Here is a 27,037-nt window from a genome sequence, read left to right as displayed (position 1 = left end):
GTGCCCATACACCTTCAGATCCGCTCGCTATGGGTGGGCGATATCGGGAGAATCCAGGCTAATTCAATTGTTTGGCCCTGGGGCCAAACGATCGAATTATAACAGCGGGTATATGAAAAGTCCAGGGGCTGCATCAACGAGCCGATGCGGTCCCCGATCAAACTAGATTTTTTAACCTGCCCGATCGAGATCTGCCCAATTTCAGGCCAGATATCTGTCGGGCAGTCCCGTCGGTAGTGCCCATACACGGGCCGATTAGCTGCTGAATCGGTCTAAGGGACCCATATCGGCAGATAGAATCGGCCCATGTATGGGGACCTTTAGATCATGTGTCAAACACAAGGCCCGCGGGCCTGTGCTGACTGTGAAGCTGACCAATAGCCTGACTCCAAATGGCTGCTTTCCTTCTGCCCTGCCGGGTGTGTGGTTTGGAATGAAGTAATATGCACTGCAGGGTAGCAGTTATATACCAGAAGGAAGGCACAGAGGCAATAGTGCTTTGGGCTTCTTGGTATCTCTTTCATTTTAAAAACAATGGTATGGGCTGTTCACTACCTTACTTACCCTTTAAGAAGAGTTTCTTATATTGTACTGACATATACTCATTGCAATGTATATACCCAACTCTATATTAGGTAAAGCCAACATTTAAGAAAGAAGAAAGATCATTGTCCTAAAGATGCCTTATTGCGCAAAATACATATATAGAATGAAGAAAACACCAACATAGATACGTCTACTGGATATCTTTGTACTGGCACTCGTTACTCCAGGATTCCCTGTATTTGCCAACACAGTGCTGCTCTTTGTGGTTCCTGTGGTACTTCCAGTAGTTCCTACAGTGCTGCCCAGAGATGCACTGGTATTTTTAATACCTTCACTAGTGCTCCCAGTAGGTCCAGTTCCCACACTTGTGCTTGAGTTCCCAGTAGGTCCAGTTCCCACACTTGTGCTTGAGTTCCCAGTAGGTCCAGTTCCCACACTTGTGCTTGAGTTCCCAGTAGGTCCAGTTCCCACACTTGTGCTTGAGTTCCCAGTAGGTCCAGTTCCCACACTTGTGCTTGAGTTCCCAGTAGGTCCAGTTCCTACACTTATGGTTGTGTTCCCAGTAGGTCCAGTTCCTGCACTTACAGTTACAGTCCAAGTAGTTCCAGTTGCCGCACTTGCGGTTGTGCTTTCCATAGACATTGCTTTTGGAATCTGGCAGGTGTAACTAACCGTTGCATCCTCAGAAGGATATACCCTACCGCAAATACCTTTAGTCGCACAACCATAGACATATTGAAGACTTTCTGGAGGGAAAAGAAAGAAAACAAAGATGTTTAGTCAATATAATGTAATTTTTTTTCTAGTTTTTCAGCTCTCAAATGGGGGGTCACCGACCCCGGTAGCTAACAAGCTACTGCTCTTGGAGGTTACAATTTTATTTATATTTGTTGCTTCCTTATCTTTCGATTCAAAAACCTCTCCTATTCATATTCCATTCTCACAATCAAACCATGTCCTGGTTGCTAAAGAATAAACAAGACCCTAGCAACCAGATAGCTAGTGAAATTCCAAACCGGAGCGCTGTGGAACAAAAATAAAGTAAATAACTGAGATCTTCCCTGCTAAAGGGCTGGGGGTGCCTTGGGCTGGTACAGAAGCTCAAAACATTATGTACAACATTTCTAGCCTACTTCTTTAGTTTAACTTAAGTTCTCCTTTAATCTCTAACTACTGTACATGTCAGTATTATTTTAAAGCAATAAAACCCATGCATTTATTTCCCCTTTACCTGATAGCAGCGTTAATTCCGCATAGCACATATTTTCATCCCCACTGCATTCCATAGTTTGCTCATTATCACAAGTATCTGTATTTTCAGCAGTGCAGGTTTTACATGTCAGCCCATTGGTTTGGTTGCTATGTACTGGGAAAGCAAAGAAGAGGATAGAGTGTTACATACGGGGAAAAAATTAGGGTAAAATGAAGACGTACTAATGTAAAGATGTACTGAATTTACTATTTTGTTCTTTTATACCCACAAAACAACCAGCTTTGAGGAGGCTGGTTGATGCCCAATGCTTTGGTGAAGTAGGGGAGACAATTGTTAGTCGCTTGCTGATATTTTCCGCACCAAATTTTTCCACCGTTTTCTGAAACAATCCGCCAATTCGCTGCAATCCAAGCCGGGCAAATTATTTTACCCCTCACTACTTGTAAGTGGAACAAGTACCCTAGATATTAGTGGCCCTATCTGGTAAGGGGGTGGTTGCTGGAAAAAGTGGGGAAAAGTGATTTGTTGATCTACAGCAGTGATCCCCAACCAGTGGCTCAGGGGCAACATGTTGCTCCCCAACCCCTTGGATGTTGCTCTCAGTGCCCCCCAAACCAGGGAGTTATTTTTGAATTCCTGACTTGGGGGCAAGTTTTAGTTGAATAAAAACAAGATTTCCTACCAAATAAAGCCCCTGTAAGCTGATAGGGTGCATAGAGGCCCCTAATAGCCAATCACAGCCATTATTTGGCTCCTCCATGAACTTTTATGGGGCTTGTGTTGCTCTCCAAGTCTTTTTACATTTGGCTGTGGCTCACAGGTAAGAAAGGTTGGGGACCCCTGCTCTACAGAATGCCCATGTTGTTGTTTAAGCTGGGTAAATCAGATAAGTCAAGATCCGTAAGCACCTCACATTAGCTGGAGGCTGGCCCGTGTTTGAGAACTAGAGGACCAAGCAGGGAAGTACATGGATTAGGTAGAAGAATGGTCAACCAGATCAGGCAGCAAGTCAGTAGTTGGCCAACAGGAAGCTTAAAAATATAACAGGAACTCTAGGTACAAGATAGGACCTCAATAAGCAAACCCCTTCTGAAGTTTGTTTGGGTCCTTTAGGGCAGAGTTGGGAGTGGCAAATGTAATATCAGACTTGCATGTCAGATTTGGCAAAATAATATTTGAATCCTAATCATGAGGAATTCAGAGACGGCAAGATTTGTGCATCAGTGTTTGGGCACCAAATACCCAGCAAGGGACCTTACATTTTGCTTATTCTCTCTATATGAGGTGGCACTCAGCGGGCAAGAGCCCAACCCTCAAATACTACGGCCCTTCACCTTTATATTGTCAGACAATAAATAGAAAGGGGCAGCAGGATTTTAATTCCAGGCTCCAAATTACTAACGCAAATATAATCTACTTGGATTGAATTATCTGGAACTCTGGGACTGAACACATGGGGTGAGATTAACCTACAGCATGAAAAAACCACCAAATACTTCATAGTGGGTCTGATGACCATACTTAATGTATCGTGTACGATCTATAATCACCATTCACTTTACAAGCCAACCGTCTTTGCCTATTTTTGTTCCTCAGATGTTTGTTTAATAACTACTGCTGCCCAAGATCTCTTCTGGAAGTGTGTGTGTGAGGGTTCTTGTTTAGCCTTGAAGCACTCTGTCTCTACTTTGAGGCCCCAGCTGAGAGAGAAGCTCACACGTAACAATGTTCTACCTGGAGAACAGCAGGAGATAAAATACCCATCTCCATGGTGCCACAAAAACTGTATCAGAATGGAATAATATAGCCTTTAGGCACAAGCCCCTCCAACAATATCAAGTTATATATATATATGGGATTATCCCATAACTTACATTTGATGGCCGGTGTGCAATTGTTGGTGTAACAACAGGTGGTGCTGTCAATCAATGTATATCCAGGAAGGCTTTTTCTTACTGAATCCTCACAGCTACTTTGCATTCCACACGTCCTCACTATGCTTTCCGTCTTGGCTCCATCTATTTATATTGTGGGAAAAAAGAATAATGATATTATATTGCTGAGAATATGGCCATAGAGTTATATTAATCGTCCCCTCAACCCTTTGGGGGGAACTGGTGAGGTGTGGGAGCATAAGGGTTTTTTTGTGTCTCTGTCCATTCATCGGACGCTGGTAGGGGACCGTATTCCTCAAGAAAGGACATGGATAGGACAATGGGGAATTTCCTTAAGACAATGGTTCCTAAACTGTGAGAAGGTCCACCTTGGGAGTCTTAGACCCTTGGCTAAGGGTGGTTAGAGCTCAGCCTGAAGGTCAGTTGGGGCCATGTTTCATTAGAATGTCTTCTCCATGTATACAGTAGATGCTCCTGGAGCCCCATGTTGAAGACCAGACATATGGTCCTAGATATTCCTGTAACTAAAGCTGAATGACCAATGTGGTCACTTATTTCCACCCAGTTTGTAAATCTCCTCAGGAATAGCGATAAGTGAATCTGTCCCATTTCACTTCACCATAAAATTTGGGAAGTGGCAAGAACATTTTCAAAACACATTTGTTGATTTTTTTTTTTGTCACCTGCGCCTATTTTTTTTCGCCCGCGCTTTTTTTTTGACGTGACCAAGCCCAATTTTGATGCAGCCTCGCCATTTTTTGATGCGACGGGGCCCAATTTGCCACGCGACAAATTTTTTTGAATTTTCACAGAAGTTTCGCAAAACAATTCGCCAATGGCGAAATGTGGAAATTCCCTGCGAATCCATGCCTGGTGAAAAAGGCTTATCTCTACTCAGGAACAGTGTAGGACTGGGAGACCAGGGGCCCACCTGAAAACCTTAGACTGTGGGCCCAGTCTACAAAAAGTTTTCCTTTGCATTATTTATTCCCTTAATCACTTCTTCAAACATATTATTATTTATTCTTCCTTCTATTTATTTTCTTTGTTCTCATATAGAAATGAGGAATGACATACTAGGCATACAAGGAAAATGGCTGGGTGAGCAGAAGGGACCACTGACCCCTGGGCCAATGAGAGTTTTCCTGGTATCCTGGTGGGCCAGTCCGACACTGCTCAGGAATATGGTGACGGCAGGGGCATCATTAAATAGCCGCTTGTGTTTCACATTTGCCACCTTTATTAAAGGACAACTAAAGCCTAAAAAAGAATATGGCTAGAAATGTTTAGCTATGTGTTTTGGGCCCTTGTACCAGCCCAAAGCCACCAAAGCTCTATAGAAATAAAGCCCCATGCCCCTGAAGGTGCCCACAGTAGCTCTCCATCTTGTGCCCAACTACTGCACATGCTCAGTCTGCTCTTGGCTGATGTCAGTGACCTGAGCTTAGGGAGCGACTCACAATATTCTTCTTTCCCCTGCCTGCTTGGTCTGGTCACTATTAAACATGCATACTAGCCAACCAATCACAGTCCTGTCTGGCTGCTCTCTAAAAAACTCAAGTCCTGCTCTGGCACTTTGAGCTTGGGGCGAGACTTTAGCTGAATCTTTATTGTGTGACTTTTCTTTCCACCTTGTAATGGTTCCAAATACTGAGCTGTGTAACAAATATAAGTTACAAAGATTGGAAACATAGGGAGAAGCTGTGACAAAAGTTTCAGTCACTTTGCTATTACAAACAGCCCATCTGGGAATAAACTTTCCTATTGGAAAGGCTTTTCTGTATGTAATACAGTGACTGTATATGCACCTTACACTCTCCCCCATGGCTAAGGTACAGAATATTACTAGCTTTAGCACTGGGGCTTGCTTTTTTACACTTTTTTTTGTTTGTTTGTTTTTATATATAACCACACAACAGACAAACAACTTCTCTGAAAGTGTTTATGAAGCAGTTGCATGGGGGTTTGTGTGCATTACACACGGGGAGAGGCCAAACTGTGCCAGTAGGTGTATAGGCAGAACAACATGATATGTACAGGGGAACCTCTGCACAAACACTATGTTCCTTCCCAAAGTGACTGACACTCAGTTCAGAGTTTGGGCTCTCACTATAATAAACAGGCTGAGTATGGAACCCCCAGTCTGCTCAGCTGCCCTTTGCTTTGGTCAGTGTAATGCAAGTGTTAGAGAAAGTCATTTGTAGAAGGATAGAATTCAGAAGGTGTTTTGGTTAGAAAAAGCCACAATTATCTTCTGGACCTTTTTTTGGGGGGATGGGGATATGGGAATATTTGTGAGTCTGTCGTAAACAAGTTATGTCTAAATACTGAGCTAAAGCTTGTTTTTATTGATATCCTGTTATAAAATGTGTATAATAGGGCAGCACTAGTTTATATGTACCTGTACCCATGATGCACCTGTGTCTCTGTGCCAATGGGATCATTTTTAGGTTCCACCTAGTTCTCTATGGAGGTTGAAGAAAAAAATATATACACAAGAGCATCGGCCAATGAGAATGCTAATTCGATTCCCAGCACTATATCAGCCATTTTGATATTATCTTACATATAGAGATAATTACATAATTTTTCCCTTCATTATATGGCACAGGAATCAGACATGGGGATAAAGGGACAGACTTGTTCAGTGCTGGGAAACTGTGCTTATTGCTCCCAACTCCAATTGCAGGAACAGAGAACAGGGAGCCGGATTTACTCACATCAGCTGGGATTCTCATTGGGGGATTATTTTGCATATTTATGCAGCCACTGGCTTTGTGCTGTTTTGATAATTTACTACGTTCCCTAAGCTCCGCCTCCCAACAGCAGCCCAGAGCAAACTGAGCATGTGCAGGAGCCAGATCTTATAGAAGATGGTCTAACAAAGTAACAACATGGCAGCCCCCTGTGGACAACTTTGAAAGTGTAAATCATTATTTTAATTAGGCTTCTCAACCTCTGGGCTTGTGCAGTAAGTTCATAATGTTTATGTTTATGTTCAGTATACAAAATACAGCATTTCTAATGATTTTCTATTTTAGACTTTAGTTCTCCTTTAAGGATTATCTACTCTGACCCCTTACAAAGTGTGGGCAAGAGACTGCTGTAGGCTTCAAGCACCCTATACATTCATTGCTGCTACAGTCTATAGAAAGTATATAAATACAGCACTGCAATTGGTCTGCTTTTGCCTGGTTATGTGAATGCAATCTGAAGACGTAACAAACAAAATTGCTTACCTTGAATTTCGACTTTGTGATGAGTTATACAGGCATAGCCCGGGGGGCAAGTCACATTATTGCCCGAGCAGGAGGAACTATCGGAAGAATTGCACTCAGTACAGGATATGGGAGAGTCTGAACAATAAAAGAACAGAATCAAAACTCACTTATTATTTTTAAATTATTATTTAATAACTGCATGAAAATACTTCTATTGGATCTTAGGGCAATTATGTATTAATTATATATTAACTACTAATCAGCTGTATATCGTGACATTTATATTGTACTGTATATACAGTATATAGGGAGTGGGTCCCTAAGCTCAGGTTATACTGTGACATTTATAGTGTATATATACAGTATATAGTGAGTGGGCCCCTAAGCTCAGGTTATACTGTGACAGTTATAGTGTATATATACAGTATATAGTGAGTGGGCCCCTAAGCTCAGGTTATACTGTGACATTTATAGTATGTATATACAGTATATAGTGAGTGGGCCCCTAAGCTCAGGTTATACTGTGACAGTTATATTGTATATATACAGTATATAGTGAGTGGGTCCCTAAGCTCAGGTTATACTGTAACATTTATATTGTATATATACAGTATATAGTGAGTGGGTCCCTAAGCTCAGGTTATACTGTGACAGTTATAGTGTATATATACAGTATATAGTGAGTGGGTCCCTAAGCTCAGGTTATACTGTGACATTTATATTGTATATATACAGTATATAGTGAGTGGGCCCCTAAGCTCAGGTTATACTGTGACATTTATATTCTATATATACAGTATATAGTGAGTGGGTCCCTAAGCTCAGGTTATACTGTGACATTTATATTGTATATATACAGTATATAGTGAGTGGGTCCCTAAGCTCAGGTTATACTGTGACATTTATATTGTATATATACAGTATATAGTGAGTGGGCCCCTAAGCTCAGGTTATACTGTAACATTTATATTGTATATATACAGTATATAGTGAGTGGGTCCCTAAGCTCAGGTTATACTGTGACAGTTATAGTGTATATATACAGTATATAGTGAGTGGGCCCCTAAGCTCAGGTTATACTGCGACATTTATAGTGTATATATACAGTATATAGTGAGTGGGTCCCTAAACTCAGGTTATACTGTGACATTTATATTATATATATACAGTATATAGTGAGTGGGTCCCTAAGCTCAGGTTATACTGTGACATTTATATTCTATATATACAGTATATAGTGAGTGGGTCCCTAAGCTCAGGTTATACTGTGACATTTATATTGTATATATACAGTATATAGTGAGTGGGCCCCTAAACTCAGGTTATACTGTGACATTTATATTCTATATATACAGTATATAGTGAGTGGGTCCCTAAGCTCAGGTTATACTGTGACATTTATATTGTATATATACAGTATATAGTGAGTGGGTCCCTAAGCTCAGGTTATACTGTGACATTTATATTGTATATATACAGTATATAGTGAGTGGGCCCCTAAACTCAGGTTATACTGTGACATTTATATTCTATATATACAGTATATAGTGAGTGGGCCCCTAAGCTCAGGTTATACTGTGACAGTTATAGTGTATATATACAGTATATAGTGAGTGGGCCCCTAAGCTCAGGTTATACTGTGACATTTATAGTGTATATATACAGTATATAGTGAGTGGGTCCCTAAGCTCAGGTTATACTGTGACAGTTATATTGTATATATACAGTATATAGTGAGTGGGTCCCTAAGCTCAGGTTATACTGTGACAGTTATAGTGTATATATACAGTATATAGTGAGTGGGCCCCTAAGCTCAGGTTATACTGTGACATTTATATTCTATATATACAGTATATAGTGAGTGGGCCCCTAAGCTCAGGTTATACTGTGACAGTTATAGTGTATATATACAGTATATAGTGAGTGGCCCCTAAGCTCAGGTTATACTGTGACAGTTATAGTGTATATATACAGTATATAGTGAGTGGGTCCCTAAGCTCAGGTTATACTGTGACATTTATATTCTATATATACAGTATATAGTGAGTGGGTCCCTAAGCTCAGGTTATACTGTGACATTTATATTGTATATATACAGTATATAGTGAGTGGGCCCCTAAACTCAGGTTATACTGTGACATTTATATTCTATATATACAGTATATAGTGAGTGGGTCCCTAAGCTCAGGTTATACTGTGACATTTATATTGTATATATACAGTATATAGTGAGTGGGCCCCTAAACTCAGGTTATACTGTGACATTTATATTCTATATATACAGTATATAGTGAGTGGGCCCCTAAGCTCAGGTTATACTGTGACAGTTATAGTGTATATATACAGTATATAGTGAGTGGGCCCCTAAGCTCAGGTTATACTGTGACATTTATAGTGTATATATACAGTATATAGTGAGTGGGTCCCTAAGCTCAGGTTATACTGTGACAGTTATAGTGTATATATACAGTATATAGTGAGTGGGCCCCTAAGCTCAGGTTATACTGTGACATTTATATTCTATATATACAGTATATAGTGAGTGGGCCCCTAAGCTCAGGTTATACTGTGACAGTTATAGTGTATATATACAGTATATAGTGAGTGGCCCCTAAGCTCAGGTTATACTGTGACAGTTATAGTGTATATATACAGTATATAGTGAGTGGGTCCCTAAGCTCAGGTTATACTGTGACAGTTATAGTGTATATATACAGTATATAGTGAGTGGGCCCCTAAGCTCAGGTTATACTGTGACATTTATAGTGTATATATACAGTATATAGTGAGTGGGCCCCTAAGCTCAGGTTATACTGTGACATTTATAGTGTATATATACAGTATATAGTGAGTGGGTCCCTAAGCTCAGGTTATACTGTGACAGTTATAGTGTATATATACAGTATATAGTGAGTGGGCCCCTAAGCTCAGGTTATACTGTGACATTTATAGTGTATATATACAGTATATAGTGAGTGGGCCCCTAAGCTCAGGTTATACTGTGACAGTTATAGTGTATATATACAGTATATAGTGAGTGGGCCCCTAAGCTCAGGTTATACTGTGACAGTTATAGTGTATATATACAGTATATAGTGAGTGGGTCCCTAAGCTCAGGTTATACTGTGACATTTATACTCTATATATACAGTATATTGTGAGTGGGCCCCTAAGCTCAGGTAAGTGCCAGCAGCACAGAGTATGGGCAGGGAATCAGCAGAAAAGAAGATGGGGGGCTACTGGGGCATCTTTGGGGGCACAGATCTTCCCTGCTAAAGGGCTGGGGTGCCTTGGGCTGGTACAGAAGCACAAAACATAATGTAAAACATTTCTAGCCTATTTCTTTAGTTAGGCTTTAGTTCTCCTTTAAAAATATAATCTCCCTGTGTGCCTCACGCTTAGATCTTCCATGTCATCTTGCAAAAACTTTCCATGGTTTTCATGGTTTCTACTATAACATCATGATTTGATACCACAAGGCAAAAAACACAAGGAACAAAATATAAAATTTTAAATACCAATAATTTCAGCATCGGTACAGTTGAAGGTAAAATGAAATCCACTGATGTTCACAGACAGAGGCTCAGGACCATCAAGGCCATCGGGGCCACAGGAACTTCTGGGGGCGCACCCACGGACTGCCTTTGTACTGTTTCCTATTAAATAGAAATATCCCTATTAATGAGTGCGCTGATGGAGGCCACACTGCGGGGCCACCGTATGAAGAATCACTGCTAGTCATTAGGGCTTGGGTACATATGGGGGTTCTGATTGCCGTTACTTGGAGATCACACGGATGAGGACCATACACCTTCAGATGCACTCGCTTGGCGATGTCACCAAGCGATCGGATCTTCTCCAGATATCCCTACCTACGGGTGGGCGATATCGGGAGAATCCAGGCTAATTCGATCATTTAGCCCTGGGGCCAAACGATCGAATTATAACGACGGGTATAGACAAAGTTGGTCTGGGGACCGCATTGGCTCGTTGATGCGGTCCCCGATCCGACTAGATTTTTTAACCTGCCCGATAGAGATATGGCCGATTTCAGGCCAGATTTCGGTCGGGCAGGCCCGTAGGGAGTGCCCATACACAGGCCAATTAGCTGCCGAATCAGTCCAAGGGACCCATATCGGCAGCTAGAATCGGCCCGTGTATGGGGACCTTAAGGGTCATGATGACTGTAACCCTGGACCCGGTTTATAGCACTGGGATGCACTTGTCTTGCCATTTATAAAATAATCACAACCATACAAGGTGCAGATGTTGGTTCTGATTATTGGAACAATGGAAGAGAAGTTCTCTCTCTTTAATCTAATCCCCTATTTCCATCAATGCTTCTTCTTCACAGGTCTGTTTAAGATCCGCTCGCTCGGTGAGGTCAGCAAGTGAATAGATCTTCTCCCGATATCCTCACCTACGAGTGGGCGATATCAGACTAATCCAATCGTTTGGCCCCAGGGCCAAAAGATCGAATTAAAATGGCTGTCATAGGCGCCGTTGGTTTGGGGGCCACATCAATGAGCCAATGCGGTCCCCGATCCAACGGAAATTTAAACCTGCCTAATTGAGATCTGTCCGATATCAGGACAGATTACGGTCGGGGGCATTGGTGATACCAATACATGGGCAGGCAAGCTTCCAAACGGTCTAAAGGTGGCCATACACGGACCGATTTTTTACTTACAAACGACCGATTCCCGAACGATCCGATGCTATCGTTAAGTTATCGTATAGTTGGTGGTGTACGAACGATCGTCGGCCCACTAAACGAGCCGACATTATCGTCCCCAAAATCGATCGGCCAGGTTTAAAAATTTTGGTCGTTTAACGATAAAATCTGCCAGTTGGTGTGAGTGTCAGACATTTGTCTTTCAACGATTGTTCTCTGCGCATGTCACGATTGCCAGCAGCGGAAGTCAACGACATCGATCGTACGTAGATGTACGATCGTAGGTATTTTACGATAATGATGCGACAAAATCTTTCCCGAATTATCGTTGCCCGTGGATGGCATATCGTATGGGAACTCGATCGCCATACGATCGTTTGTCGATATAATCGTTCATCGCACAACGAGCGAAATTGCCTCGTGTATGGCCACCTTAAGGGACCAATACCAGCAGCTAGAATCAGCCCGTGTATGGCCACCTTAACATGATTTTGAAAATAAGCAACAGACAGACATTGCTTTCAATACAATTTACATTTACACATAACTTTAAAACCATTAAAAGTATATAAAAATGTATATTGTTTAAGTGGCTTAGACTTATATTTTCTTTCATTGAGAAGACAATGATGAAGAAGAAGAAGACAATGATGAAGAAGAAGAAGACAATGATGAAGAAGAGGAAGACAATGGCTGGAATCTGACCTGATGAGCTTGAGTACTCGATGCACCGACTCTCCCTGCCGCCACATTGTATTGTCTCCTCACTGCTGCAGGAACTGAATTGAGAAGCTGTACATGCCGGGCACATAATCCCAAGCGTCTGGGGGCTGTCAGCTGGCACTTTCAACAAGAAAGAGAAGACAAATTAGGGGATTCATGTTATTGTTGAGGCACACCCCAGGGCTGAATGCGCTGTTGGCTACAATGGCTACAGTATATGGCTAGCGTCATCTTTCCCCCAAAAGAAGTCCCGGACGTAAAGGGGCGGTTAACTTTTAATGTTATAGAATGGCTAATTTTAAGCAACTTTTCAATTAGTCTTCATTTTTTCATCTCTTTTTTCTGCCCCTTTTCATCTTTCAAATGTGGGTCACTGACCCGGCAGGTCTGTGAGGCTACAGTTTTGTTATTTTTGATTATTTATATTTTGTGTAGTTATATTTGTTTATTTTTATTACTTATCTCTCTATTCAGCACTTCAACTATTCATATATCAGTCCCTCTCTCAAATCACTCCCTGGTTACTAAGGTAAATTGGACCCTAGCAACTAGATAACTGCTGAAATTCCAATCTGGAGAGCTGCAGAACAAAATGTAAAATAATTAAAAAAAATACCAATAATAAAAAAATGAAGACCAATTGTAAATTGTTTGAGAATTGCACTCTCTACACCATACTTAAAGTTAATTTAAAGGTAAACAACCCCAAAATGAGTCTGGAATATAGAAAGATCAGTTATAACAGTCAGAGGGGAACCAGGTAGAAGTTTGATTGGACCCCAAATTGAACATAATGACTCCTGCCTCACCTCACTACAACCTTGTGTGTCTCTATGTTCCTGTACTTTCCCTCAGAGCCAATGCCACCCATATCCAATGCCACCCACTGCCTTACAATCTAGATTGTAAGGTCTGTGGGACAAACTATGGGGCAGTTCCCTCCTTTCTTGTGCATCTCTTACTTTTAAGTGAGCCATGTGATTTAATATTTATAGGTAATACATGTATTAAGTAATGTTACTCATAGGGGCACATTTACTAATCCACGAACGTCCGAAAAGCGTCTGAATACGTTTTTTTCGTAATGATCGGTATTTTGCGACTTTTTCAAGCGCTCAATACGAAAAATTTGCGACAATTCGCGAAAGTCGTAATGGCTATGAAAAAGTCGCGACAATTCACGAAAGTCATAATGCTATGAAAAAGTCGCGACAATTCACGGAATTTGTAATGGCTACGAAAAAGTCGCAAAATGTTTGTTTTCCAATCCGAATTTTTCCCATTCGGATTCGTGGATTAGTAAATCAGCCCCATAGTGTAAACCAAAGCAAACTTCCCACTGAGCAAAAACAAACATCTAATCTGGAAATTCCAGTGCGTTTTACTATTATTGTAGTACCTAAAGTGTCCACAGGGTGTCTCCCTTGTTCCTCAAAAAAGTCCATATTTATGATTTATTAATTATCTCTGTTCTGCGCTTCCTTAACATGCCTTTTTAAATGACAATATTCCCATTATACACCTAGTTACAGAGATTAGGGTGCAAAGGGTTGCCACCTTATATTATAAAGAAGCCTTCCTATATTTGTATCCATCTTCCCTATTGTTAATATTGGCATCAGAGAACATTTTTATTGGTCATGCCAGTAAAATACCGGCTAGGTGGCAACCTTGATAACAACTGATAGCAATTGTGAGCGAGATTCCAAAGATGTAGACGATATGGGGAATAAAATATTGACCAAAGGATCTTCTAAGAGAAAAAAAACCCAAGAGAGACTAAGAAAAGAAACTATAATATGTTTATTTATGAGCAAGTTCCCAAATAGTGTGGGTATTGAGGAATTGCCTAATTGTTTCTCAATATAAGGATGTTAAAGGGATAGGTGCTGCCCCCACCAGGAGCTTTTTATAAAACAAAAATATTGTTTCCTCCGACCAAAGTGTGGGTTCTATTAACTCACACCGCCAGTGGGGGGAACAATTTTAGGGTAACTTTGGCTCCCACAAAGTCAAAGTCTGTCTATAAAAGAGGTAAGAACTTGAAGGACCTTTAAATTCCATCAGACTCAGGTTTAAATACAGAACAAATGTTCCAGTTTCACATTTATAATTATCAATAGTGATGAGCGAATCTGTCCCGGTTCACAACAAAAGTACAGTATATGGGTCACAAAACATGCAGCAGCCTAATACTAAGCACAGTGTTTATCTACAGTTACAGGTATGGGATCTGTCATCCATAACGCTGGGGACCTGGGGTTTTCCGGATAAGGGATCTTTCCGAAATTTGGATCTGTATATCATTAGTCTGCTAAAAAATAATGTAACCATTAAATAAACCCAATAGGATTGTTCTGCCCCCAATAAGGGGTAATTATATCTTAGTTGGGATCAAGTACAGGTACTGTTTTATTATTACAGAGAAAAGGGAATCATTTAACCATTAAATAAACCCAATAGGGCTGTTCTGCCCCCAATAAGGGGTAATTATATCTTAGTTGGGATCAAGTACAGGTACTGTTTTATTATTACAGAGAAAAGGAAATCATTTAACCATTAAATAAACCCAATAGGGCTGTTCTGCCCCCAATAAGGGGTAATTATATCTTAGTTGGGATCAAGTACAGGCACTGTTTTATTATTACAGAGAAAAGGGAATCATTTAACCATGAAATAAACCCAATAGGGCTGTTCTGCCCCCAATAAGGGGTAATTATATCTTAGTTGGGATCAAGTACAGGTACTGTTTTATTATTACAGAGAAAAGGGAATCATTTAACCATTAAATAAACCCAATAGGGCTGTTCTGCCCCAATAAGGGGTAATTATATCTTAGTTGGGATCAAGTACAGGTACTGTTTTATTATTACAGAGAAAAGGGAATCATTTAACCATGAAATAAACCCAATAGGGCTGTTCTGCCCCAATAAGGGGTAATTATATCTTAGTTGGGATCAAGTACAGGTACTGTTTTATTATTACAGAGAAAAAAGAAAGTAGAACTATTTGTTTATAGTGTCTGTCTCTGAATTCTCTGGCTGCTCCCTATACAGTTTATATAAGCTGCCAACCTCTAGCAGCATAAACCCATACAGTGTATAAATCAGAACTTCAAACAATCACTCGCAATGATTTCCCTTAGATAACACAGTAGGTACATTATCCATTCTAACACACAGGTATACGCAGGATTCATACTGTACTTACATGGGGGTAACTGAGGAGTACAGTTGTCAGTATCACAACAAGAGCTGACTATCTTGACGCTCCCGTTAGTGACACGGATACTTGCGGAGAAGTCGCATTGCTCTACTGGCGCGCACGATCTGATCAGAGACTTTGTTGCATTTCCTCCTTTATCAAAAATATGAAAATAAAAATACAACAATAAGTTTGTAGTAAAAGAGTATATTTACCAAATGAGTTGTCATGGGGCTTAGTACATCTAGGGTGGGATTTAGCAACGGTCGAGTTTGATTTTTTTTCTCTAATCAATTTAAAAAACCTCAGATCGGAGTTATGGTTCAAAAACTCCAGTATCTGGTATTTATTATGTGCAATAAACACAAAAACTTGAATGTAATTATTCATCTAAAGCAGCGGTTCTTTACCTATGGGTCGGGACCCCTTTGGGGTTGCCTAAGACAATTGGAAAACACATATTTCCGATGGTCTTAGGAATCATTTTATGGTTGGGGGTCACCACAACATGAGGAACTGTATTAAAGGGTTGGGGCATTAGGAAGGTTGAGAACCACTTTCTATAGAAGTCAATGGGAGTTGTCCTAGGCACAGTCAAGCCTTATTCTCAAACTCAAGTCTTTCGAGCTCGTAAACACAAAAAATTCAAGCGTTTGTAATTTGAACAAGTTTTCCTTATTATTAAATAAGCGACCATTCGATATATGAGTTTATTTCACTTTGAAACACAAACTCCAACACTGATGAATAAGCCCTCTAGTAATATATACATATATGTTATGTTTTGCCTTCTTCTCTCCTCATCCTCAACCCCATAGAACCTTTGTCACTCCCATTATGAACAGGAGTGGAGCACAGAAAGCCCATTCTGCACTAAGGGAAGCTTCACATAGCAACCATTTTTTAAAACTAAGGATTTGGTTGGATCTGAGTCTCTTAACAAGTAATTGCATTTGGCCAATTCCAGGATGAAACCCTAAATATCTCAATACTAAAATCTCTCTCTATAAAGCTCTTCAGACCCATGTAGAGTTGAAATGGCTCAGACAGCTGAGAGCTAAAGAAGCTTCTGCTGGGCCTGGGGCCCTTCCCTGATCTTTCTCCAAGAGACTTTGCGTATTCAAAGGATCGGCTTTCAGTGTTGTTCCTTCTGGCAAGCTGCCTAATCCTGTGGCTCAGGTAAGGAATCTCACACAATTAGGTGTATAGGGCTTACAGGGATATAGGGCAGGGACACCTTATGCAACACGCATTTTAGTACAATAAATACAATTAGTCATTATTACTCTTTCACAGGAGAAATAGGTTCTGTCCATGTACGATTATTAGGGATGCACAGAATCTGGTGTGAGTTTAGACCAGGCCAAACCAAATTGGAACCCTAATTACAGGGCAAATTAATAATTATGTAACTTTAGACTGAAAGATTTTTTTTTCTTTTGTGAGTTTGATCATTTGTAAATTATGAATTTGCCTGAATTTTGCCACATCCTAAAACTGGTCACTTGGTTCCTTTCCTAAAGGTTCTCTTGTGTTTGTGGGGATTACTGGGTTTAAGTAGGGAATAAAGAAAGGAAATATGGAGAATGGGAGCACTGTGTATGGGAGCAACTGGGTATGATTGGGGGCTGGAAGATGGGTTGGAAAGCACCGTGGGAGATTGGAGACCTTGGTTGGGGAACTGAAGGAAAAAACCTGAAGAAGAACTGTATGGAGGAGAATATGGCTGTTTATTATGGGGGAGAGTTGTGGAGAGAAGATATAAGAGAAGGAATAAAGGAAGGAATGGGTATGCTATGTGATTGGGAAAGTCAAGGGGGGTTGAGATGGAGGCTGTATCCATGGCAAGGGCCAATACCAGTAGATTGTGCAAACTGAGAGCTGGGCTAACTCCATGACTAAGAGCTGGGCTAACTCCATGACTAAGAGCTGGGCTAACTCCATGACTAAGAGCTGGGCTAACTCCATGACTAAGAGCTGGGCTAACTCCATGACTAAAAGCTGGGCTAACTCCATGACTAAAAGCTGGGCTAACTCCATGACTAAGAGCTGGGTTAACTCCATGACTAGGAGCTGGGCTAACTCCATGACTAAGAGCTGGGCTAACTCCATGACTGAGAGCTGGGCTAACTCCATGACTAAGAGCTGGGCTAACTCCATGACTGAGAGCTGGGCTAACTCCATGACTAAGAGCTGGGCTAACTCCATGACTAAGAGCTGGGCTAACTCCATGACTGAGAGCTGGGCTAACTCCATGACTAAGAGCTGGGCTAACTCCATGACTAAGAGCTGGGCTAACTCCATGACTGAGAGCTGGGCTAACTCCATGACTGAGAGCTGGGCTAACTCCATGACTGAGAGCTGGGCTAACTCCATGACTAAGAGCTGGGCTAACTCCATGACTAAGAGCTGGGCTAACTCCATGACTAAGAGCTGGGCTAACTCCATGACTAAGAGCTGGGCTAACTCCATGACTGAGAGCTGGGCTAACTCCATGACTAAGAGCTGGGCTAACTCCATGACTAAGAGCTGGGCTAACTCCATGACTGAGAGCTGGGCTAACTCCATGACTGAGAGCTGGGCTAACTCCATGACTGAGAGCTGGGCTAACTCCATGACTGAGAGCTGGGTTAACTCCATGACTAAGAGCTGGGCTAACTCCATGACTAAGAGCTGGGCTAACTCCATGACTAAGAGCTGGGCTAACTCCATGACTGAGAGCTGGGCTAACTCCATGACTAAGAGCTGGGCTAACTCCATGACTAAGAGCTGGGCTAACTCCATGACAAGAGCCAAACTCAGGCAGGTTATTTTAATATTTAGGGTGCCATAATTAATATTATTTCCATTCCTTACACTAATAGAACTTACCATTGGTTTCCACAGTGAACCAACTAACACAGTATTCTTCACCAGCGCAGGTCACATTGGCGCCCATGCAGGACATTTCCCCTCGGCACTCGGTGCATAACAGAGAGGAATCTAAAAGAAAAAAAATAATGTGCCGTTGTCGTTACAAAATTAATTTAAATAGCTCTGAAACTGAAATAACATAATTAAAGTAAGTAATTTGCAAAAGTGCTTCCATTTGTTTTAGGGTTTACTTATACTGTAGGGGTTTGAATTTGGTTCAGCCAGGAACTTAGATTTAGACAAATCTGAATCCTGCTGGAAAAGGCTCAGATTTGGCCAAAACCTGGATCTGGTGCATTCCTAGCGATAAAAACCCAGCGTTATTGTAATACAATACAGGTATAGGACCCATTATCCAGAATGCTCGGGACCAAGGGTATTCCGGATAAGGGGTCTTTCTGCAATTTGGATCTCCATACCTTAAGTCTACTAAAAAATCAATAAAACGTTAATTAAACCCAATAGGATTGTTTTGTATCCAATAAGGGGTAATTATATCTTAGTTGGGATCAAGTACAGGTACTGTTTTATTATTACAGAGAAAAGGGAATCATTTAACCATTAAATAAACCCAATAGGGCTGTTCTGCCCCCAATAAGGGGTAATTATATCTTAGTTGGGATCAAGTACAGGTACTGTTTTATTATTACAGAGAAAAGGGAATCATTTAACCATGAAATAAACCCAATAGGGCTGTTCTGCCCCCAATAAGGGGTAATTATATCTTAGTTGGGATCAAGTACAGGTACTGTTTTATTATTACAGAGAAAAGGGAATCATTTAACCATGAAATAAACCCAATAGGGCTGTTCTGCCCCCAATAAGGGGTAATTATATCTTAGTTGGGATCAAGTACAGGTACTGTTTTATTATTACAGAGAAAAGGGAATCATTTAACCATTAAATAAACCCAATAGGGCTGTTCTGCCCCAATAAGGGGTAATTATATCTTAGTTGGGATCAAGTACAGGTACTGTTTTATTATTACAGAGAAAAGGGAATCATTTAACCATTAAATAAACCCAATAGGGCTGTTCTGCCCCCAATAAGGGGTAATTATATCTTAGTTGGGATCAAGTACAGGTACTGTTTTATTATTACAGAGAAAAGGGAATCATTTAACCATGAAATAAACCCAATAGGGCTGTTCTGCCCCCAATAAGGGTAATTATATCTTAGTTGGGATCAAGTACAGGTACTGTTTTATTATTACAGAGAAAAGGGAATCATTTAACCATGAAATAAACCCAATAGGGCTGTTCTGCCCCAATAAGGGGTAATTATATCTTAGTTGGGATCAAGTACAGGTACTGTTTTATTATTACAGAGAAAAGGGAATCATTTAACCATTAAATAAACCCAATAGGGCTGTTCTGCCCCAATAAGGGGTAATTATATCTTAGTTGGGATCAAGTACAGGTACTGTTTTATTATTACAGAGAAAAGGGAATCATTTAACCATGAAATAAACCCAATAGGACTGTTCTGCCCCCAATAAGGGGTAATTATATCTTAGTTGGGATCAAGTACAGGTACTGTTTTATTATTACAGAGAAAAGGGAAATCAGTTTTAAAATTCTAAATTATTTCATTAAAATGGAGTCTATGGGAGACAGGCTTTCTGTAATTTGGAGCTTTCTGGATAACAGGTTTTATGATAAGGGATCCCATACCTGTAATAATAAAAATTCATAGCATCACAAAGTATATACACTGCAATGAGCTTTGTGCATATTGCCCAGACCTGGCCAGCAGTACATTGCAATAGATATTATTACCCAGGCTTGCCTATCTATACAGTGCAATGAGCACTTGTTGCTAAATATTAGTACAAGGCACAAATCTCTATGTCTGGATTTCCAGCCAATGTAGTGCTATGGGCTTTGAGCAGGATGAGTCCAAACATGCATGTCAGATAGGGCAAGAAGCTTTATTTATATAACCCCACACAGGTTAGCAATACAGGGCAGAACAATATTAGTCCAGATAGGTCTGCTGATACAGTGCAACGAGTATTATGAACATTACCCTAGAAAGAACAATAATACAGTTGAATTAGGTTTAGGGATATTAACCAAAGATAGAACATTGATGACATATAATTGATTTTGAGTATAATATACAATACAAAAAGGGCAATTGGTTCCCAGTATAATTGACCCTATTGTGTGTTAATGTGACTGTACTCTGCACTGGGGCTGTGAATATTCCGCATCAGGGATTCTCATGTATATCCAGCGCAGCCATAAGGGCTTTTTCCTCCTACTGCAGGATGTTTGTTGAAAACCATCAACCCCCTATGGAGGTGAGCATGAAAAATTTTAGTAGGAGAAAGGACAATGATGTTAAATGAACATATTCACTCCAAAGAATTCAAATGTTCTCCAATCAAAAATGGTCAGTGTCTCCCCCAATGGTTGAACCCTTCCTAATTCTGGGGTGCATGGTTATGAATATCATCCAGTAAAGAGAGACTCAACCTGGTCCCATTCCTCTAGGTAAGTATAACCTAGGGATTACTAACCCCCACTATTTCTCCAAAGGGGGATCTCAGAACTGTCCTAACCTGCTAAACCTAAGCCCTTAGGGTCTACTATGACAAGGTCTAACTCCCAATCACCAATCCTCATTCATGAGGTCCTGGTAACCAAACTTAATCCAGAAATGCTGCTGGACCCTCTACACCCCCTCCCGCTACTGAGTAGAAGCACCAAACACATGGCAATCCTTTCTCTTTTATCAACTTGAGGACACGACATCCCATAATATCATTTAACTAATGGGTGGAATACTCCCCATAGGGCACCCATATTGAAAATGTCCTCTAAAGGAGAAATATATCCCCATACCCTACATATCAGTCCCTGCCCCAGTGGAGCTTACAATCTAAAGGCTTTATCACATTCATTGTGGTCAATTTTTTTCAGGAGCCAATTAACTTGTATGTTTTTGGAGTGTGGAAGGAAACCAGAGTGCAGATGGGAAACAAACAATGCTTGTAGATTGTGAGCTCTTTAGGGCTCTTCCCCTCCTGTATCGGTTATTGATTGCTTTATATGTTACTCTGTATGTCCAATGTATGTAACCCACTTATTGTACAGCGCTGCGGAATATGTTGGCGCTTTATAAATAAATGTTAATAATATATGCTACCCACTGCCCCACCATGCTGCCCATATAGCTGCCCCACTAGTGATCATAGGCAAATTCTGGTAACCACAGTTCTAGAGACATCCTGATGAAGAGCACATTGTTTCTACTGATTAAACTAAAGCTTCCAATATACCATGGTCTATTGACACCTCAGTCCAAGATACATATTTGTAAAAAGTCCCCACCCCATTAGGGGACAACAGCTCTTTCAAGCTACTTTTAAGGAGTCTGGAACCAAAAAAAATGCTTTTCTATGATTATTTGGCGACTATATCCTTCTATATTACATATAAATCCAGAGACTTACCCACTGCAGCAAACGCAATGACAAAAGAGATCAATCCCAGAAGAAATCTCATTGTTTTAGTTCTCCTCTTTACACAAATCAAACAGCCAGGGAAACAAACAGTAAAGCTTATATAGAATACAGGGCTTGTGGGTTGTGAAATACCCAACAAAAGAAGAGGTTAAACAATGCCAATCAAAATGAAGCCACGCCTCCTGCCAGCTGGCAGTGGGGTAAATGCATAGGAAACTCTCACACCCACAGTAGGTGCCAAGGACACACCCAACATTATTCTATGGCAGCAAAGGCAGATAAGATCATCTTTGGAAGCTTATTATTGTGTAGAGCAGCTCCTGGGTTATAAAGCAATAATTGCCACATTAATGTCCCGCATGTGATAGTGACTGATTAAATACAGTACTGGGAATTGAGGTTAAGACGGACGTCTGGGGACTTCACATGCTTCCAAATGTTGTGCTATTGGGGAAATAGGTTCCATTCATTGTATTGCATTCTTGTTTCTTAGTGGCACTGATTGAAGTCTTCAGTTCATATTACTATACTGTACTTATGGGATAGATTCAGTGCTGTATTTAGGTCTAGTACCACCCTACACACTGGACCTAAGAACCCCCCCCCCCCCAAAGCTTGTGATCTGCCCATGTTTGTGATGTCACATCCACCAATGCCATGTGACTATGGGCCTGGTACCCCTCACCACTGGATTAACACATAGTGAGTTTTTTTTCTTTTTCATTCATATATAGTGATGGGCAAAATGTTTCGCCAGGCATGGATTTGTGGTGAATTTCCGCGCTTTGCCATTGGCGGTTTGTTTCGGGAAATGACAAAATTAGCAGAGGAAAAATTCGCAGCGCGTCCAAAAATTGACGGCCACGTCAAAAGAATAGTCACGGGCGTCAAAAATTAGTTGGGCAACAAAAGAATGGGCACATGACAAAAGAATAGCCGCGGGCGACAAAAGAATAGCTGCGTGACAAAAGAATAGCCACGGGGGACAAAATAATAGCCGCGTGACAAAAGAATAGCCGCGGGCGACAAAAGAATGGCCGCATGACAAAAGAATAGCCACGGGCGACAAAAGAATAGCTGCGTGACAAAAGAATAGCCACGGGTGACAAAATAATAGCCGCGTGACAAAAGAATAGCCGCGGGTGACAAAAGAATAGCCGCGTGACAAAAGAATATTCTTTTTTACGCGCAACATTTTCCCCATTTTGCAAATTTTCTGCCGTTTCAGTGAAGCGAAACGGGACAGATTCGCTCATCACTGTTCATTTAGGCTCCCACAGATTGTCCCCAAAAACCTGCCACCCTAGGCATGGGCCCTTGGGTGCCCCAATAAGGGGTAATTATATCTTAGTTGGGATCAAGTACAGGTACTGTTTTATTATTACAGAGAAAAGGGAATCATTTAACCATTAAATAAACCCAATAGGGCTGTTCTGCCCCCAATAAGGGGTAATTATATCTTAGTTGGGATCAAGTACAGGTACTGTTTTATTATTACAGAGAAAAGGGAATCATTTAACCATTAAATAAACCCAATAGGGCTGTTCTGCCCCAATAAGGGGTAATTATATCTTAGTTGGGATCAAGTACAGGTACTGTTTTATTATTACAGAGAAAAGGGAATCATTTAACCATTAAATAAACCCAATAGGGCTGTTCTGCCCCCAATAAGGGGTAATTATTTAGTTGGGATCAATTACAAGGTATTATTTTATTTCTACAGAGAAAAAGGAAATCAGTTTTAAAACTCTGAATTATTTGATTAAAATGGAGTCTATGGGGGACGGGCTTTCCATAATTCGGAGCTTTCTGGATAATGGGTTTCCAGATAAGGGATCCCATACCTGTATTAAGAAGCATATAAAAATAAAATATAACGGTAAAGAGAAGGAAGTGTGAGACCCCCTGATCACACCAGTTTTTCCCACAGAGTATACTCATCACCAGGAAATGTCACACACAATTAAAAATGATGAAAACAAAGGACAACTACATACCTCATCCCGGACAGTAGAGGAAGAGATTATGTAAAGTAACTTTGAAGCCATTCATTCCTGTTTTATTGTTAATTACTCATTACACAGCTATGGCCCATACCTCATCTCTACTGAAGGACTTGGCCACTTATGTTCCACCTGTAATCTCATATGTAGGTAACTTCCTAGTATCTTGACTGGATCTGACTGTTGGTTCTAGAAAAGAACTGTTATTAGTAACATCTGTTCATTCGGATCAAACTAGTAACATAACAAAAGTCTTTTGGGCCCCTTTGCTAAAACTGGAACTGGGGTTCTTCTCATCCTACCCCTTCTTATCCTCCTTACAACTCAGATACCTCTCTTGGCCTCCCAGGGTTCCTGTCTAGTGCCATCAAAGCACAGAGGACCTCAGAGGTAATGATGGGCAAAATGTTTTGCCAGGCCTGGATTTGTGGCAAATTTTCCACCATTGGTGGATTGTTTAGCGACGCGGATGAAAAAATTTGCTTCAAAAATGAATAGTCGCGGGCGTCAAAAGAATAGCTGTGCGACAAAAGAATAGCCACGTGACAAAAAAATATCCGCAGGCGACAAAAGAATAGCTGCGGGTGACAAAAGAATAGCTGCGGGTGACAAAAGAATATCCGCGGGTGACAAAAGAATATCCGCGGGCGACAAAAGAATAGCTGCGGGTGACAAAAGAATAGCCACGTGACAAAAGAATATCCGCGGGCGACAAAAGAATAGCTGCGGGTGACAAAAGAATAGCTGCGGGTGACAAAAGAATATCCGCGGGTGACAAAAGAATATCCGCGGGCGACAAAAGAATAGCTGCGGGTGACAAAAGAATAGCTGCGGGCGACAAAAGAAGAGCCGCGAGTGACAAAAGAATAGCCGTGGGCGACAAAAGAATAGCCGCAGGCGACAATTTTTTTTTGACGAGCGACATTTTCGCCATTTCGCGAATCTTTTGAAAGATTCGTGAATTTTTCGGTGAAGCGAAACAGGACAGATTTGCTCATCACTACTCAGAGGTCCTAATGCAGCCTTACCCCCTCCAAGCTAGTAATGTTACCACTGGATCCAGTCTCTTATAAAACGCAGATCAGTTATCATTTATCATACATTAAATTTGCAAATGTCAGGAGGTAAAGTGGACCATAATGTTCCTCAGAACCACAAGAGGAGACAAAAGCCCAGAGCATGGTATTATGGTTGGTTGAGGTATAAAGTATGAACAGCTGACCCAGAGCTTGGTTCACCCCTTTACTACTAATCACACAAACAATTTCTATATACAATGACTTCAAGGAAGCAAATGATTTCAGGAAGAAGATAAGGGAGGGGCAGCAGCTGCCATGACCTGGGCTAATAATATGCCTAATCTATTCCGAGGATAATTACGCTAATCCCCATAAACCCTCTAGGGCAAACCACACAATTTTTATAGGAGTTCTAAATGTGTTCATTGTTATTTGTGGAATGATTAATTGAGGCACATGGGATTTCCTATTAGTGATTTTCATGGTCTTCCTACTGTAAGCTTTACATGACCTGCTAAAACTTGTTAGGCAATCAGTACTTTTGTAGATTGATAGCTAGCGCCTCGTGTAAAATAGGGTAAAGGATTACTATATCCTGAAATTTTAATCAAAATTATATTACCATGGTGGCATTATTCATGGTTTCTCATGGTATGGTCTATGAGCAAACTTAGGGGGCTGTTCATGCTCAATAGATGGGAAAACTTATGAAGACAGACTGGCCCAGTTGGGTTTGTTTACAGAAGAGACGCTTAAGGGGTGACATGATAACTATGTATAAATATATAAGGGGATCATATAATAACCTTTCTAATGTTTTATTTACCAGTAGGCCCTTCCAACGGACACGAGGGCACCCACTCCATTTAGAAGAAGGGAGGTTCCGTTTAAATATTGGGAAAGGGTTTGTTACAGTGAGAGCTGTGAGGGTGTGGGATTCCCTCCCTGAATCAGTTTTACTGGCTGATACATTAGATAGGTACAAGAAGGGGCTGGGTGGGTATTTAGCAAGTGACAGAATACAGGGTTATGGGAGATAGGGATCCAGGGACTGGGCCGACTGCCATCTTGGAGTCAGGAAGGAATTTTTCCCTTCTGGGGCAAATTAGAGAGGCTTCAGATGGGGTTTTTGCCTTCCTCTGGATCAACTAGCAGTTAGGCAGGTTATATATAGGCATTATGGTTGAACGTGATGGACATACGTCTTTATTCAACCCAACTTACTATGTTACCTAAGCTGGTGTAGTAACAGGGACATGGAAATATCTGTCTTATGGTATCTTACTCTACTGAATTTTTCCTGTTCCTGAAATATGTCAATGGAAAGCCATAAATGGCTATTTTTGACTGTCTACAACCATATCATAGAACAGTCCCTAACTACTACTATACTGCCACAATAGAAGGCCAATGGGAAGCAATCAAGATTATGCGAGCCTAGTTACTGTGTAGTGTAGAGAACAATATTTGCAGAGGGGAGGCTTGGACCAGGGGCTGGGAGGGACCAGTCTGAAGGAACATAAGGTTGAGATTGGGGGAAGTAACTTGCTGTTTACCTACAGTATATATTCCTGGAAGTCCAGTCTGTAGGATTAATTAGCCTAAGAACTGTGGTGAGCACAAATTAAACCAAGAGAAGGTATTGGAGAACCAAAATCTCTTGCTTTATTGTTAACTTGGACCACCCCGAAAAACAGTTGCCAAACACAAATGCATGCAAAAATGTTATTGAAAGAAAGTTGCTGTTCTTGTATAGAGCCAGAACTGAGAGATCAGACCTTTCTAATAGGTAAAATATTTTATTGTCAGCAAAGCACGACAACAGCAAACAGATAATACAAAGTCCCAAGTCCCTAAGGCAGTAGATCCCAGACTGTGGACCTCAAAAGGGGCTTGGAACGGTGACAGGGGGCTCAGCTTGAAGGTTAGTCAAGGCAAAAGCTTGGGCTATTGCCTATTTGGTGTCCTAGATATACCAGCTTGGAAGTCATTGAGAATTAGGGGGGACCTGGAAGACTGAAAACCCAATGATTTCACTATTTTATCTGAAAAAGTGGTTTGTAGGCAAGCAAGGTCTTTGTCTTTTATTGGTAGAACTATAGTACCTTCTGTCAGGCCCAAAAATTGGGTAAATAACTCAACAATTCTGTTTA

General features: G+C 40.9%; 1 protein-coding gene across 1 annotated transcript; it reads right to left on the bottom strand.

Annotated features, from left to right (window-relative positions):
- Window positions 1-303: 303 nt before the first annotated feature.
- Window positions 304-21,925, bottom strand: LOC101733890 (sericin 1-like). Its single transcript, XM_031905912.1, has 9 exons — window positions 21,851-21,925; window positions 18,349-18,459; window positions 15,484-15,630; window positions 12,256-12,393; window positions 10,394-10,531; window positions 6,894-7,010; window positions 3,634-3,777; window positions 1,778-1,912; window positions 304-1,292 (listed from the first exon to the last, which is right to left on the bottom strand). The coding sequence occupies exons 1-9, from the start codon at window positions 21,900-21,902 to the stop codon at window positions 685-687; spliced, it is 1,590 nt and encodes a 529-aa protein (XP_031761772.1). The 5' UTR covers window positions 21,903-21,925; the 3' UTR covers window positions 304-684.
- Between the last annotated feature and the right edge of the window lie 5,112 nt (window positions 21,926-27,037).

The sequence above is a fragment of the Xenopus tropicalis genome, chromosome 7 (assembly GCF_000004195.4).
Source record: "Xenopus tropicalis strain Nigerian chromosome 7, UCB_Xtro_10.0, whole genome shotgun sequence".
Classification (NCBI taxonomy): domain Eukaryota; kingdom Metazoa; phylum Chordata; class Amphibia; order Anura; family Pipidae; genus Xenopus; species Xenopus tropicalis.
The sequence above is the reverse complement of the archived record's forward strand: the minus strand, read 5'-3'. Positions and strand labels throughout refer to the sequence as shown.

Excerpts from the sequence above, each read along its gene's own strand:
- LOC101733890 (XM_031905912.1), bottom strand. The coding sequence starts at position 21,902 with ATGAGATTTCTTCTGGGATTGATCTCTTTTGTCATTGCGTTTGCTGCA. Across the intron at positions 18,460-21,850 it reads CATTGCGTTTGCTGCAGTGG|ATTCCTCTCTGTTATGCACC; the intron begins GTAAGTCTCTGG and ends TTTTTCTTTTAG. Across the intron at positions 1,293-1,777 it reads GGAATTAACGCTGCTATCAG|AAAGTCTTCAATATGTCTAT; the intron begins GTAAAGGGGAAA and ends TTTTCCCTCCAG.